General features: G+C 30.8%; 1 protein-coding gene across 1 annotated transcript; it reads left to right on the forward strand.

The window, feature by feature from the left end:
- Positions 1 to 15,320: 15,320 nt before the first annotated feature.
- On the forward strand, positions 15,321 to 15,767 carry LOC149563177 (auxin-responsive protein SAUR15-like). Its single transcript, XM_089828082.1, has 2 exons — positions 15,321 to 15,424; positions 15,512 to 15,767. The coding sequence occupies exons 1-2, from the start codon at positions 15,321 to 15,323 to the stop codon at positions 15,765 to 15,767; spliced, it is 360 nt and encodes a 119-aa protein (XP_089684208.1).
- The last annotated feature ends 444 nt before the right edge of the window (positions 15,768 to 16,211 follow it).

Consider the following 16,211-nt stretch of genomic DNA (forward strand, 5'->3'; position numbering starts at 1 on the left):
GTTACACTGAAATCTTACTTTTGAATATTAAGTGCATATCATTTATTTGTAGAACCTTCCCCTAATGTTTCCCCCTTGTCTTCTTTATATAAGGCTATCTCATATACAAAGTATTTATAGATGAAAAGACATAGATGATATATATAGCATGATATTTTACATTCTTTATTGTTGTTTGACATTCTTAGTGTTAATGTTATGATTAATTTTAAATTTTAATTCTATTTTTCTAAAATAATTAGTTTATATACTTACAAATTTTCCCAATTAGACATTGTATTCATCTTAAGATTTTAGTGTAAGGTAATTCAATGGGGAAATTTTTTTCTCATAACCTAAGTTGGCATAAATTTAGAAAAAAAGGAAACTTTGGGATTAGATTTATATTTTATAAATTGATACTATAATCATATAAAACATTATAAAATGAAAAATATAAAATTCTAAGAAGATTGCAATTAAATTTTAGAACTACAATATTGGCATTAAAACATGAAAGAAAAAATACATAGTCTCCAATATATAGATATATGATTTTTAAAAATACACTAACAAAGAAAAACTTTATAAACTAAAAAAATAGTAAAAAAGACTAGTGTAAATATATACTAAAATAAGAAGAAAACAAAAATAATTTTCTTCACTTCATAAATAGCATTGGTTACAAAGAATAGATAGTGGTTTTGTTATTATCAAAATAAATAGTGGTTGGATTCTCATGTAGATATGTCAATATCCTTCTAGGCCACACTATTTGAGAACTTGTTGAGGAAGCTTCAATGAATTATGCTTATGCGGAAGAAAGTGCCATTGCTGCTTATTTCTTACTAGTCCAATATACAACACCAAAAAAAATAAAAAATAAAAACCAATTATTTATTTCCTATCATCCACTAAACCAATCCAATCTAAATTTGTATAACCAGAAAGTTTAAAATTGTGAGTGGAAGAATACTAAATACTCAAATAGATCTTGCATGAACTTAGAAATGAGGCTTACAACATACATAATACCAGTACTTCTATTTATGAGGTTCATGAGTCAACTGATTAAACTTCTATATCAATTTGCATCAAGTATGGGACTGGCATCTTCTGTGATTAATTTTTCATAATGTTACATGGGGGTTTCTAATAGGAATATCCTAGGGTAGTGTTGATAGTTGATAAAGCCTCGTTGATAGCCCCTACTTACACAACTTAACCCTAATCAATTAGAGATAAATTTTTCCTTAGAATCACCTACCTAGTAAGGCTTGTAGACTAGCTTGAAACTTCATTTTATGCCTCCTTGATGACTTACCTATTCTTGCAAGGGTTCAAGGATCTTCCTAGGGTGTCTTGGACTTATTTTTATACATCTACCACAAATTATCCATTATATTTGTATACAATCCCTTCAAACCAATGAAAAACTCCTATTATGTCTAGTAGTCCTCAATTAGCCCTCCTAATGGACTAACTTTAGATTTGTGTAAATATTTCCTTAAGAAGATCTAGAAAAAACTTTAGATGGAGATACCCTTTTCAAAGGCCTTCAAGATTCTTATGGTCTCAAGTTTCCAAAGTCTATCATATGCAATACCCCAATTTTTGAGGGTTTTTTAAGGTTTATAAACAAATTAGACCAGGTAGAAGAAAATATACTCTCACTCCTTCTTTATTGATCTTCAACACATTTCCTAATTATATATACTTCAATAACAACCATTATATTCAAAATTCTTTACTAGCTGAGTATAACTCTTTCTCGCCTAGGGCTTCCAAGGAAATGGATTTACCCTTCATTCCTTGATCCATGCTTCCTACTATGCAATTTACAAGATGTCTACTAGAATTATTTATTTTTTCATGGAATTTAAACCACAAAGAATGCTGATAGACACCATTTTGCCAAGTTTTACCCAGTATTGGCCAACAAATAAGCAGTTTCCTAAAATATTTCTTGTGAACATAAATTGATTGCTAAGAACTTCTAACCAAAATAAGAAACTAGTATGAGAAATGAAGAAGCTATATTCCTATGGAAAATAATGTATTCAATCTCATGTAAATCAAAATCCTATTCTTTCATTCAAACAATCATTCATTTCCTTGTTTGTTATATGCATCCTTACAATTCCAAAACTTCCAATCGTACAATAGTGACTTGGAGGAATTTACAAAATCATTCACAAAATAACTCCACCAAATCTCACTCATTGGTAACTTACTTGTTCCTTCTAACCACCCTTGTAAATTTTGACAAGAAAAAATGCAAAAAGTGTAAAATTATTCATGTGCAATTTTTGCAAAAGTGTCAATTTTTGCATTTTGACAGTTTAGACTTTGAAAGAATGTAGGTTAAGACTCAAAATAAACCATGGAATTTATTTAGAAAATTTTTAGGCCATTTAAATTCCTAAATACCATTATTTTCTTATCTAGCCCTCTAGGAAAACTTTTTGCACTTTTGCTTCTAATTGACAACATTTTGGCCAATCCAACACTATATCTAGTTTTTGTCAATCCAACATGACATTGAGTTTCCTAACATGCACTAAATTGGTGGTTCACATGGATTCACCTAAAAAAATGAACTCTTTTTTCCTCCTATGGATTATCAAGACTCTTATTGCATCCTAGTGACCTATCATAGGTTCTCTTGCACTAGTTGTGAAGGCTTTCAATGCCACCATTCCAAATTCTTCAATAAAATAGAAACATGCTTATCTTGAGAAGTAAATATATTTTTTTATGATTTTTTCACTCCCATGCCAAGAAAATAGTACATGATTCCTAAATCTGACATTTCAAATTCTTTATTCATCTCTTCTTCAAACTTCTCCATGCGAACTTTGCTAGAACTTGTATAAATAAGATCATCAACATAAATGAAGACTATGAGAATATCAATAAAAATAAATTGAACATAAAAGGTAAGTTCTAATTGGCTTTAGTTGAATCCTTTGTTCATTAAATGACTATCAATTCTAGCATACCAAGCACGAGAAGTTTCAATTGACCCATAAAGAGATTTTTTCAATTTCTAGACTAAGTATTCTTTTTCTAGAACTTCATAACCAATAGGTTGTTCTTGATGCACTTATTCATCTATATAACCATTAAATATTGTTGATTTTACATCTAACTTAAATATCAGCCACTTATATTATTTTTTAATAGATAATATAAACTTTATTGTATCATATGTCTACCCACAAGAAGAAGAAAATGTGCATAATCAACTCCAGGAATTTGAGCAAACCCCTTGCCAACCAATCTTTCCTTATGTTGTTCCATTGAACCATCTACATGATCTTTGATATTATAAATCTATTTCAAACCAATTACCTACTTTCCTTTTGGAAGTGGAACTAATGCCCAAGTATTATTATTTTTAATGCCATTCATCTTACCATTCATAGCATTAAATCATAGAAGTTCTTTAACTACTTCTTCATACACATAAGGTTTAAAATTAAGAGAAATAAACAAAGAAAATATAACAACTAAATTTACATTGGTACTCCTCTAATTAATATCAACCAAAATTCATGCCTTTCTTAGAGGTAGTGATGGAGTTGAATCTTCACCTAATGAAGAACTAAGTGAGCTTTGGGGAACTGGAACTTGAATTTTAAATTTGAGCTTGTGGGGAGAGGAGGATGAACATTATTGTCTTCCATGCATATGATTATTGATGGACTTTGTAGCATATCACATTTCCATTTCCATAAACCCCCTTCATAAATAATCAAATCTATACATAACTATCCATTGTGTCTCAAGATTATAGAACCAACAAACTTTAGTTGCGGTAAAGTGGCCCACAAAGATAGAAAGTTGGAGTTTGACATCCAACTACTTCCTCTTTTGAATAGGAATATGCACATATGCTAAGCTTCCAAATTTTCAAAGATGAGCCATAGAAGGTTTGTTTCCACTCCAATCTTCATGAAGAGTCATTTTTTGAACTACTTTCATAAGATTGTGGTTTAAAATGTATACTATTGTAGTAGCTACTTCTCCCAAAAAAATATTTGCAATATTTTTGGTCTGCAACATGCTTCAAACCATTTCCATAATAGTATGGTTATTGCTTTTAATAATACCAATTTTATAGGGTGTATACATAGTAGTTAGTTGTCTTTTCATACCATTCTTAAGATAAAAATAAGAAAACTTAATAGAATTAAACTCTCTGCCTCTATCGGTTCTCATTATCTTGATAGAATACCTACTTTTCATTTTAGCCATTGCCTTCAAATTCTTCAAACATACAAAAGGTTCAAATTTATGCTTCAAAAATTAAACCCATTGGTGGCATGAAAAATCATCAACAAAGGTTAGAAATTAAAGGTTCTTATCTAATGTTTTTCCCTTCATTTCACCACATATGTCAAAATTCATAAGCTCTAGTGGAGATTTGGCTCTCAAAGATTTGACTACTTGAAAATTGTCTCGATGATGTTTTCCAAGTGTACACCCTACACAAACTTCTTCTTTTGTAGTGATTAGAGGAAGAATTCTCACCATATTTTACTTATTCACCAAAGTTAGTCCTTGAAAATGTAAATGCCCATAATGTTGATGCCATAATCATGAATAATCTATGATTAATTTAAATGCATATAACTTAGTAGAAATCAATTTGAGAGGAAACAATCTATTTGATGTCATATAAATATTTTCTACAAGATGATTATCATGAGATTCATCAAAAAAATCAATAGCTATCATTAAATACAACTTTGTAATTATTTTCTAAAAGATATCCTAAAATCAAAAGACTATGTTGTAACTTTGGCACAAAGAAAGTATTATGATGAAGTGTAGTTTCTTCTTCCTTGGTATTGAAAGCAAGGTTACCTTTTCCCATTACATTAACCTCCTTATGATCTTAAAATTTAATTTTACTTGTCATTGAATCATCTAATCTGACAAATAAATTAGATTTACGTTTCATGTGATTTGACAAACCAATGTCTAAGAACCAAACATCTTCTTGGTGTCCTTGTGTCGAAAGCTTCTTCTACATAATTAGCTCTTGACTTATTCAAGTCATATTTCTTCCATTTTTAAATTAGAATCATAGTACCCAAATCTATCATAATATATTCATTGAATACACCTTCTATCAATAGAACTTAATCCTTTTCCTAAATAGTTTCTTCTTCATCTTCCTCATATTATACCTTTTCATCTATTATTACTAGAAGGTTCACCTTGGAATTTTGGACTATTAGAGGGAGAATATTTATATTTTTCCTCAAAATCCACAGAGGACTAGAAACCTTAAACAAATTTTTTGTAAAACATTGCATGCACTCCTTGTTGAAAATAGATTGATACAAGTATGATAAATATGTTTCAATCATTGTTTTGTCACTTATATAAAACCTGCTATTTTCTTGTAAGACAACTACTTATATGATTTAAGTACTATCACTTGTTTGATTGGTGAAGAGGATTTGGTCAAAATGGTGAAATAATAGCACCTAGAGGAAAGGTTAAGTTACGATATAGAAAAGGAGTACAAGAATCGACTAAGACAAAGATATTATAGTGCATTAGTAATCTACTTAAGGTTGCAATGGTTAGTTACGCTGATTAAGTTTAGAAGAACAAGTTAAACATACTTTGTCTACCAAGATTGACTAAGTAGACAGTAGGTGCCAGGAAAAGTTAGTGCAAGCCAACAAAAAAATTGGTTGGAGCCAAGAAAAGTCAATTTCAGTGTAAGTTGAGTGAAATAGTTGATGCCAAGTAAAGTTTAGTTGATGTTGAGCACCAATAAACTTTAGTTCATGTCGAGTGGTTTTACAATGGATACCATGCAATGCACTATGATTTGAGCATCAGAAGCTAGTTAATGTCAAGTGTCATCATTATGAGAAAGATTGAGAATTTGATAAATCTGAGCCAACAAGTTTGATTTCTTATATTATATGAACCATGTGGTAGATAATATTGATGAGTTGGTGGCACAAAATTCATGGTAAACTTTTTTAGGAAAATTCAAAGAGGATTTAAGGAGAATTTTCTAGAAGGAAATGAAATGAAATAATGGGTAGATTTATTTAATCTTACTTAATCTATCCTAACCCTAAATCAGATGATGAAGGATCAATGGAAAAATATCTTAACTCTATATTTATAGAGATGGCTAGTCAAAAGTAGGGTTGTTAATGTGCAAGAACCTAAGGAAGACAAGGAGTCTAGGGTATTGCTGCCTTTAGTGACCTAATCAAAGAGACTACATTGGAAAACAAATCAAGAAGGCTTAAGTGTATGGGTGCTTGAAGGGTCAACAAGCTATTAGTGTTGAAGTGTGCAAAGCCAAGTAGAATGGAGGACTAAAATGGAGATCTATAATCTACAAATGGAGTTGTAATTTGTTATCAAATCAAGCCTTACTGTTACTCTCTAATAATTGTATCAGTATAAGGTAAATCCTTTGGATTAAGGTTGACCTAATAGTCATTTGTAAATATTTTAACTGGGTGAGATTCCAAGTGAATGGTCTAAAGTCCTCTAACAAAGCTCACTCCTAGTAGGGTTATTGAAATTCTTTAACTGGGTCACATTTAACAGTGTGCATTATAACCTTTAATAGGGTTGGCCTTTCACAAGGCATCACTTTAGAAGAGTGATTACACAATCTAATGGATGCATGCATGATGAAATTATTTTATTGATACGGGTTCACTAAGCTATGAAAATTTTTATTTATACATTTGGACCTTGGATAACTAATTCACCCTCACCCCCACCACCCACCCTCCACCCTCTCTCTATTATTCCAAAGAATTTCAACACTCCTCATAAAATTTCAATGAACCGATTAACTAAGTAACTTTGAAAGTAGTTAGATCCTTACTATCTTCAATAGCATTTACTAATAGTTCAAATTTTGGATGAAGAGATCTTAGATTTTTTTTAAAAATGTTCTCATCTCATATAACTTCACCTTGAGTCCTATGTCAATTAATAATACATTGCAAACTAGAAATAAATTCATGAAAAGATTTAGATTCCTTCATCCTCAAATTCTCAAATTCTCTTCAAAATTTTTGAAGCATTACCAAATTTCTTTTGTCTGCACCTTGGAAGGGAGTTACTAAAAATTGAAACATCCAAGGTAGATTGAATGGTACGAAGAGCTTTATTATCCTTCTTTTTGTTTTCTTTCAACTAGGTTTTCTATTGTTTTGTGCATGTATTGAATACATTTTTATCTAAAGGTTTTGGGAATTGTCCTTCCACAAATTCCTTGAGATCTTGGGATAAAAGTAGGGTCTACATTTTGATACTCTAGTAATCAAGCTGATAGGCTTATCGTGGGAGCTTTGCTCCATGATTTTTTTAAAATTTCTAGACATTTTGTAAGACTATTTTTCAATGAAGAGAAAAAAGCATTATGTTCATGATTTAAAAATAAATAAAAAATTTGAAAGTTCCAATTTATTTTTTCTATTTAAATTTCTATATTTTCACTATTTTTATAAAATATTTTGACTCTTAATGTTAAAAGCCATGAAAGAAGGATGATCAACTATAATTTCTCTTCATTTATGCAATCGATTCTAATCAATACTAAAAGAGGCAGATGAGGGAGTTTATCCTTTTGCTTCTACCATGTCTGTTAATTGATTCAATAGTTTCCAAACAAATTTGTTCGACATTTTATCAAATATTTTATTTCATTCTTAGATTTCCATCATGAAGGCCAAACTATTTATGAGATGGTTGTAAAAAATTTTTTGAATGTTTTATAGTCCTTTCTATTTTCCTAGGAGTGCATATTGGTTGTAGGGGTTACTTTTTGTGTTGTTGCTCAAATAATTCTAAGCCACAACTTACACTTTTTTTTTTCTAATACAATTTTTGAGAAATCAAATATTAAATTTGTTGTAAACTTGTGATAAGAGTATTTGCAGGTTGTGGTAATGAAACTATACAATAGAAACTTTGCTTCTTAGATGGAGATTTTTAGTAACTTTGGGTGGCTATGTGGCATTTAATTTGGTGGCATGTGGGTTTTTAGATTCGATATGAATTAGAGATATTTTTATTTTACCTAGTTAATGTGTATTTATGGATATGTTAATAGATTAACTACTATGATTTTAAGGTTTGTAATTAATATTCTTATTAATATTGAATATTATGGTTGTATTATAGGATAATTTAATGATTTGAATAGGTCATAAAAATATGTAAATATATGATTGTTTTGAAAAATCATATGTTGCAATTCTCAAACTTGATGGAATAGAGAATATTTTATTTAATATGATATTTTTAAGTTGATAGGCTTATTTATTGTGGTACAAAATAGCCAAAAAATTATCTAACACTGGAAAAATGTTGGATTTTAGATATTAGAAAGTTCACCACTTTTGAAAGAAAAAAGTATTTGTACTATTAGATAGCTCATTATTTGTAGGATTCTCCATCACTTTTTGTTGTTTCTTTAAATTTATCCAATAATGAAGAATATAAGGTGCAATGGGGTCCTTATTAAAATTAACCACTTCACACGACACATTAACTGAGTAAGAACTCAAAACTGAAAATAATTGTTAAGTTGTGGAGGTGTCTCTTAATAGGAGTTTCTAGCTCCATTGAATAGGCCAATCTAAGAAAATTTAGCTAGAATAGAAGTGAGAAAAATGAGGAACATTCAATATTTGGACATCATGGGAACCCATTAATGACTATAAGGAGTCTTTTGATCTAGTTTGAGCATTTGTGATGGCTTTTTTTATAAGGATAAGTAGTCTATAGGAGTTGGGTACTCAACAAGTTAAGCTTAAAACCCTTGAAAGCAATAGGATTTTGCTAGGAGTAGATGAAAATATAAGAGTTAAGGGTATTTTGTTGAGTTTTTGTTTGGACTATTTTCTTTTAGTCATTCCCTTAGATTAAATAGGTTGAAAAATGGTTGGTGCAAGAGCACCAGCTCCTGATGGTTATGTAAGTTCTTCTCTATCCAGCCTCATTAAGGATGGCCCTATTATATGCATGTGGAAAAAGAATCTTAGGGATTTGAAGAATAAATATAACCAAATATTGCAAATTGATGATAGCAAAAATCAAGGTAAAGTTATCAACAAGGAGAAAGAGTATGTTCTCAAGTCTAAGGTCAATGTTTCTATATTGATTGAGGAGTATGAAAAACTTAGTTAGCCTCTTTATGTTTCTATCAAGGAAGATACTGGTGAGAGGGAGAAGGAGTTACACTTAGCAAAGAATAGTGAGAGAATAAATAACATTAAGAAAACTCCTAAAGAGGATGACAAAGATAGGGGCAAGAATGAAAAATGAACATCAACCTTAGATAGCTAGGAGAGAGCGGAAGTTGAATTTGGGGGAGCAAAGGAATCAAGTTGTCATGATATAACAGATGATGCAGAAAAGGTTACTCAAAGAATAATTTGTCTTCTTGGTTTTCCTCATGATCATTTACCTTCTACTTATCTTGGTGTTTCCTTTTTTATGGGATTGAACAAGCCCTCTTATTGGAAATCTATGATTGGTCATATCAATAGTAGAATTAGTGCTTGGAAGGTTCGCTAGTTATCCCTATCAGGTCCACACCTTTGTTTGGTCAGATAATATGAATGATCAAAACAAAATAATGCTAATTTCTATTCATGCCTTGTCAACCTCTTATAGAATAGGAGGTGTCAAACCTCCCAATATTTCCAATATGAATAGGGCTTTTGGTTCTAAACTTGTTTGGAAAATGTATGAAATATCCTCTACCAAATGTTGTCACCTTTTATAAGAGAAATATTTAGATAACTTGGAACCTTTTAGAGTTCTTACTATGCTAGGACTGCGCAAGGGGTCTATCATTTGGGATTTCATGATGGCTTCTTGAGAAGTTATTACTTCATTGATATCATAAAAAGTGAAAAATGAGGATAGTGTCAATTTTTGGTTTGATTCATAGAATGGGTCCCCTCCCCTTGCCACTATTGATTCTTTAAAGGATTTTTCAAACACAGTGATTCAAGCTTGGGGGATGTCATTTTCTACTTACGTTTTAGCTATTCATAGATTCATAGGGCTAGTCATTTGGCAACACCCCTCAATTCTTCCTATATCCAACAATTAGGCTACTTCTTTTAAACAAATACTACCTAAAAGGAATGTTTCTATGTCTAATCAACTAGATTGCCTCTTTTGGGTTCCAACTAAAGATGGTAAATACTCTATTAAACTAGGATACTTGGCTCTCCAACACAACTAGTTTAATCAGACACATATCATGCTTTTGAATTATATTGGAATAGCTTAGTTCTACCAAAAGAAAGATGCTTTGCATGGCTTGCACTAAAGAACCAAATTTTAACTAGTGATTGTCTTCACAGATTGAATATTTTTGATCCCTTTAACTGTGTGCCGTATCTTCAAGTTATAGAAATAACATATCACCTCCTCTTAAACTGCCCTTTTTCCTAAGATTGCTGGCATTTTTTCCTTAATAAGCTTAATTTCCATATGTTGTTACCTAATTCTCTATGAGATTTATTCCAAGCATGGCCAATCTTATACTCTAAATCAATATTTTCATGTCTGCATCCCTACATTTGTAGTATGTGTAATTTGGTGGGAAAGAAACAAGATAATTTTTAGATAGACATCATCTCCAAAACCTTAATTTTTGGAAGAATTAGAGAGATCAATTATTGAGCTTGTTAATGCTTTAGTAAGTAAATATAAGGGTAAACATATTTTTTCTCCTTAGATGGCTATGTTATTCATCGGTGGAAGAGTTTACTTTTTCGTCATCTTTCTGGTCCATTGTGTTCATCCAAGATTCCTCTTATCCAAGCACAAACTAGGTGCATTCCTCCAAGTGAGGGTTATTTCTAGCTCAATTTTGATGGGGCCTCTAGAGGAAATTTAGGAAACTCTGGTTATTGCCTTGTCCTTGCTTTTTGGTTTGTAACTTACAAAATCACTTTCTATATCTAAGTTACACGTTGAAGGGGATTAACCCATTATTGTTAATGCATGTATTAAATGTCATGTATATAATTGGTCCATACAGTATATATTACATCAAGTATGGTCTCTTCTTGATTCAATCTCCAAATGTTACATCATGCATACTTATAGAGAAGGAAAACTTTTAGTTGATTGTCTTGCTAATTTGGTTATGGATGGGGTTTATATTAACTCTTTAATTTTCCCACTTAACCTCCTTGATCTCCCCAACTTGGTTAATATTATGAAAAAATAATATGTTTGGAATAAGGTTGGGTCCGTATCATATTTTATTTGATAGTAAATCACAACTTGTTTATGATTTTGCATGTTTTTTTATTTTATGGATCTCACTTGTTCTTTTGAGATATTGTATGTAGGTCAGGGTCTTGGATTGCATTTGCATCAAATAGCTTTCTAGTATCATGGTCTTAATTGGAGTTTTGGATGAAGATCGTTGATGGTAATCTTATGAAATTTTTTGGATGGGCTCTTGGTCTTGTCTCTACCACCAAATAGTGAATTATATTAATATGAGTTTTGGGCACTTTGTAGTCACTATATTTTTTATTTGGGAATCTCTAGGGCAATATTCATTAGTGTTGATAGATACTCCCTTAATGCAATATTTCTTCTTTTGCATCCTTTTTCATATCAGGCAATGACTAGAGTTTTCCTCTTCTAGTTCTCTTCTCCAAGAGCATTTTTTGACCAATTATTACTAACATAAATATAATTTTTCTCAATTTATATATACACACATACATATACATAGACATACTAAAATAAGAAGAAAGCTAAAATAGACTTACACTATTAATATTAGGTACAGATGCATATAAATTACCACATAGCCTCTAGCCGTAAATAGCACCATAGAAAAGGAAAAAAAAGACTTCTTTAAAAACAACTCATCTCAACCCATCTCAGCTCAACTACAGTGCATCATTCATATCTTCGCCATTGTAGGACCATTCAATGATGAACATCTGAAAGTGGTTTCCTTGCAGTCTAGATTTTTTAAATTATTGGAGAGAATTTTGATAATTACGTAGTTGTTGAAGGATTTGGATAGAATAGTGACTGGATCCCTTTGTCTATTTAGTGTTAGGAAGATGATATAAAATATAAAAACATAAATAAAAACTAATAACTTTTTGTATGTTTCTACAACAGAGATAATAAAATAAAATCTTCGATATTTTTTTATTGATTACTACAAATAAGTCTTATTCCATAAATATATAAGGTTCTCCATATTAATAATACTTATGAAAAATCTTCTACACTCATATTTCAAAACTATTAAAGTGGTAAAATTTAGGGTTCTTAGATGCAAACCCCTTCCTATAGCTGACAAACTTGATTAAGGGTTAGTTGTGCCATTTAAAAAAAAAAATTATGTTTATAGTATAAAGCAAACTATTCTTTTTCATTTTCATTTTTATAAAGTTCTTTCAAATGCTTATATAGATTTATATTATTTTTTTATGAAAAATATATTTAAATTTTTAATTGATGAGTTAAAGGGTGCTTTCACTGTTCAATACCAAAGGGGATTGCATGTATAGTTATTTAGTCAAATTCATAGTTAAGCACACAAAATCTGATCCAATGAGTACTAAATGTTCTATTCATTTTTATCAGAGATGAATCCACTTGTTGTAAAAAAAAAATCAACAAGTTTGACTCAAAAACTATAGAAATGAATCCTAATAACAATATTACAATTGATAATAGTATCAAGTAATTAGTACTAAGAATTTTACATATATCATTTTGTAGAAATTTATTAATATCACCATCACCTTTGTCTCACCTTGTAGAAATTTATTAATATCACCATCACCTTTGTCTCAGCTTCTCTTTTGTACATAGGTATATTCAATCTTACAATAGATTCTATTGTTAGATTGATAGCTTCAATAACCAATTTCACTTATTCTCTTTATGCTCTCATAGATATTCATAACTAAAGAAACTAAAAAAAATGGCAAAAATAATGTAGAATGGAACACAAACACAACATTTCTTTCATTCATATTTTATGCTAATCAACTATAAATACAAAAAAAATAGCAAAGAATAGAACACAAACATAATATTTCTTTTATTCATATTTTATGTTGATCAATTACTAATTGTTGGAGGCTGGTACACTTTGATATTATGCACCATTCTATATGAATAATTGCAATTTACAATCATCCATATTAAGAACTTAATAAAAAAAACTAAAATTAAGACCTACAATGCCTAAAGCTTGAGTTTGTTGCTTGTAACAATAGTTTAAAAGTATATCAATTGCACTTTTTTATTGCATGGTATCATTAAATCAATTTCCATGATTGATCTAAGCCTAACTAAAATATATAAACTCCAACAGAAATTATAGATGAACTAATTGTGAATATTGCATGTGAAAAAATGAACTTTATTGCTCATTCCTCGATTAATTGCTGATGTGCAGTGGAGAATAAGGAGATTATCATGCATTGTAGAATTGAAGTTGAGCATCACTTATCTCAATAGTCCCCCTGTCCCCCTTGATATTGAGAGTCATAATTTGATCTAATAGGACTCAACTTTATCTCATCTAGCTTCTCATCACTAGATTCATTAAGACTCAAATAGTACTTTTAGTATAAATTAGCTATCTCTTTTTTCAAATTTCTCTCTTTCATGAGAGATTACAAGGCTCAATCTTCTCCTCCAATAAGAATTCATCAACCACTTCAGTCAAACATAGGAATCTTGATTCACCACTGTCACTTTTGACATGCAAGCTTGGAAGTTTCTATAATACTCTCAACATCATTTTCACCTTCTCCCAAAAGGATTCATCAATCCATCCATAATAAATTTACATACAACATTTCTGACAATCTCTATTCCAACTAGTCTTTTCACTATCATTCTTCAACCCATAATTTGTGAGGGTGAAGATCTCAACATTTATCCTCACAATGTCCTTCCTTATGATAATGAAAAAAAGTTCTCTTTTAACTTATTTATTTGAACTTTTCATACTTGTAAGGTGGGATCTATCACTGGAAAAATTAGATCTCTCCTTCTCTCTCTTTTAGCAAATCCTAGGCCTTCATATTTTGGCCTCCAAATGGGGTAAATGGTTTACTTCATGCCTTGCCCATGTTTTTCTAATATGCTTCCTCTAAAACCAATTTCCTATATAATTTTTTAACCAATATCTTTTAAAAATATCTATCTTAATCATTATGATAATTTCCATCTATACATTCAAATATTTTCTTAGATTCATCTTTACATAATGGAATAGGAGAACAAAATAAATCTTTTGTGCAACAAGAAACATCACAAATTGATGGATTTGATTTGAAGATCTCAATATCTTTTTCCAAAATAGTTATCATCTTACCCAAATCAACATTCTTCTTTTTTATTCATCAAACAAGATTAATTTTTCTTTCAAGTCATCAATTTTATATATATATATATTAAAAGTTTGCTAATTCTTTATGGAAACTTTCTATTTTACAAAAATATCCTTCTTATATACTTTCCTAGACAATCTCTAAGGTGTAAAATGGAAAAAGAAACTTCTTTACTCCCTTTGATCTAGTGATCTACACCAAATTCTCCTCTAGCTTCCCCTATGACTAGTACATTTTAAATTTTGTCTCTATATTAGAGATGATAAAGGAAGACAAAACTAAAATAGTGCAATCTCTTCTTTCTACCATCTAAAGTAAAATATGCCCGAACACAACTGAGGACATGACTCCAAATAGACTTAAGTCGGTTGTTAGGAAAAAAAAACTACCCACCTTGATCAGTATCATCCTTGAAATATTTCATGAGAGCCTCCTTAGTTATGCCGAGAGGCATTCTATACAATGGCAACACAAATGCCTAGCACGAGAATATGCCAAGATTCCTTGTCAATAAAAAAGAATTGGGAGCAGTTACAAAATTCCAAATTAAATATTAAAAAATAATTCTCAAAATAATAGCTGGCCGAAATAATAAGAAGCCAAATGGAGGCCGAAATAATAGGCCCAAAATAATAGGGCCTGAAAAAGTAGGGCCCGAAAAAGTAGGGGCGAAAAAATTTCAATATGATTTTTTTTTTTTTTGTTATATATAATTTTGCATGCACATTCATACTTATTTTTTGTGGGGAGTGGGAGAATTTGAAACAAATTTGTGGAATGTGAAGAGACGTCTGTGGGGGGATATGAGGAGCCTCTCAGAAGTTATAAAACTAAGGCTCCTCGTACCCCTTTTTAACTCCTCCTTTCCTCCATCACAGAAACCCTCGTAGATCACAAATATTCTCAAAGCTTTGTAGATCAGCGATGGAGAGAAGCCAAAGCCTTGAGAAGATCAGGAAAATCACAAAGAAGTTACAAAAGCTTGGAAGCCTCAAGAATGCACTTTCATTTAAGCTGCACCGCTACTCATTCGACCAGGAGGAGGAGGAGGAGAAGTAGATTGAAAGGAACAGATCTAAAAGTTCTGTTTCGTGAGCTCCCATGGTGGATTCCACCATGAAAGAGGATCTCCAGTGGAAACGGCGGCCGAAAAATTCTGTTCCGCGAGGTCACCTGACGATTTATGCTACAAAGGAGGATTGTGAGGGGAGGCAGTTTGTTTTTTCGATGGATTATTTGAAGCAGCCTGTGTTTAAAGATCTACTGCACATGGCAGAGGAAGAGTTTGGCTTTGATTATGTTACCAAAATTCTCACAATTCCCTGCGATCCGAAATATTTTGAGGAGATTATTAATAGATTCAAATTTTGAGGTGGCATTCTTGTGAAATCTTCATCATCTGGATGTGCTTTCAATTCAAAGTCTTACTTTAGTAATAACAAGGCTCTGATGGTGCGATGAGGATGATCTTGTCCTCCTGATCGTGTATTATAGTATTATGTAGAACAACAAATCTTTTACATAGTTTTAAAATCTACATTATGCAGAACAGATCTATGTTGTGTAGATTTTCTATTTTTAATTTAATCATGTTTGAAACAGAGCAATTAAGTTTTACAATGGGGTGGGTAGATTTGGTAATTTAGTAATTCAATATAAAAGTCATCATTTAATCAATGAAATACACTTCAACACAGTTTATTTCTGCCTTGCGTCCTGAGCATTTGATATTTTAGTCATTCATTTTAATATTTTCAACTTTGATATTTTATATCTTGATATTGCTTACTCATCTTTGGAAGATGCAATGCCAAG

The sequence above is a fragment of the Cupressus sempervirens genome, chromosome 4, assembly GCF_028749045.1.
Source record: "Cupressus sempervirens isolate cs-2001-9-10 chromosome 4, ASM2874904v1, whole genome shotgun sequence".
In the NCBI taxonomy this organism is placed as follows: Eukaryota; Viridiplantae; Streptophyta; class Pinopsida; order Cupressales; family Cupressaceae; genus Cupressus; species Cupressus sempervirens.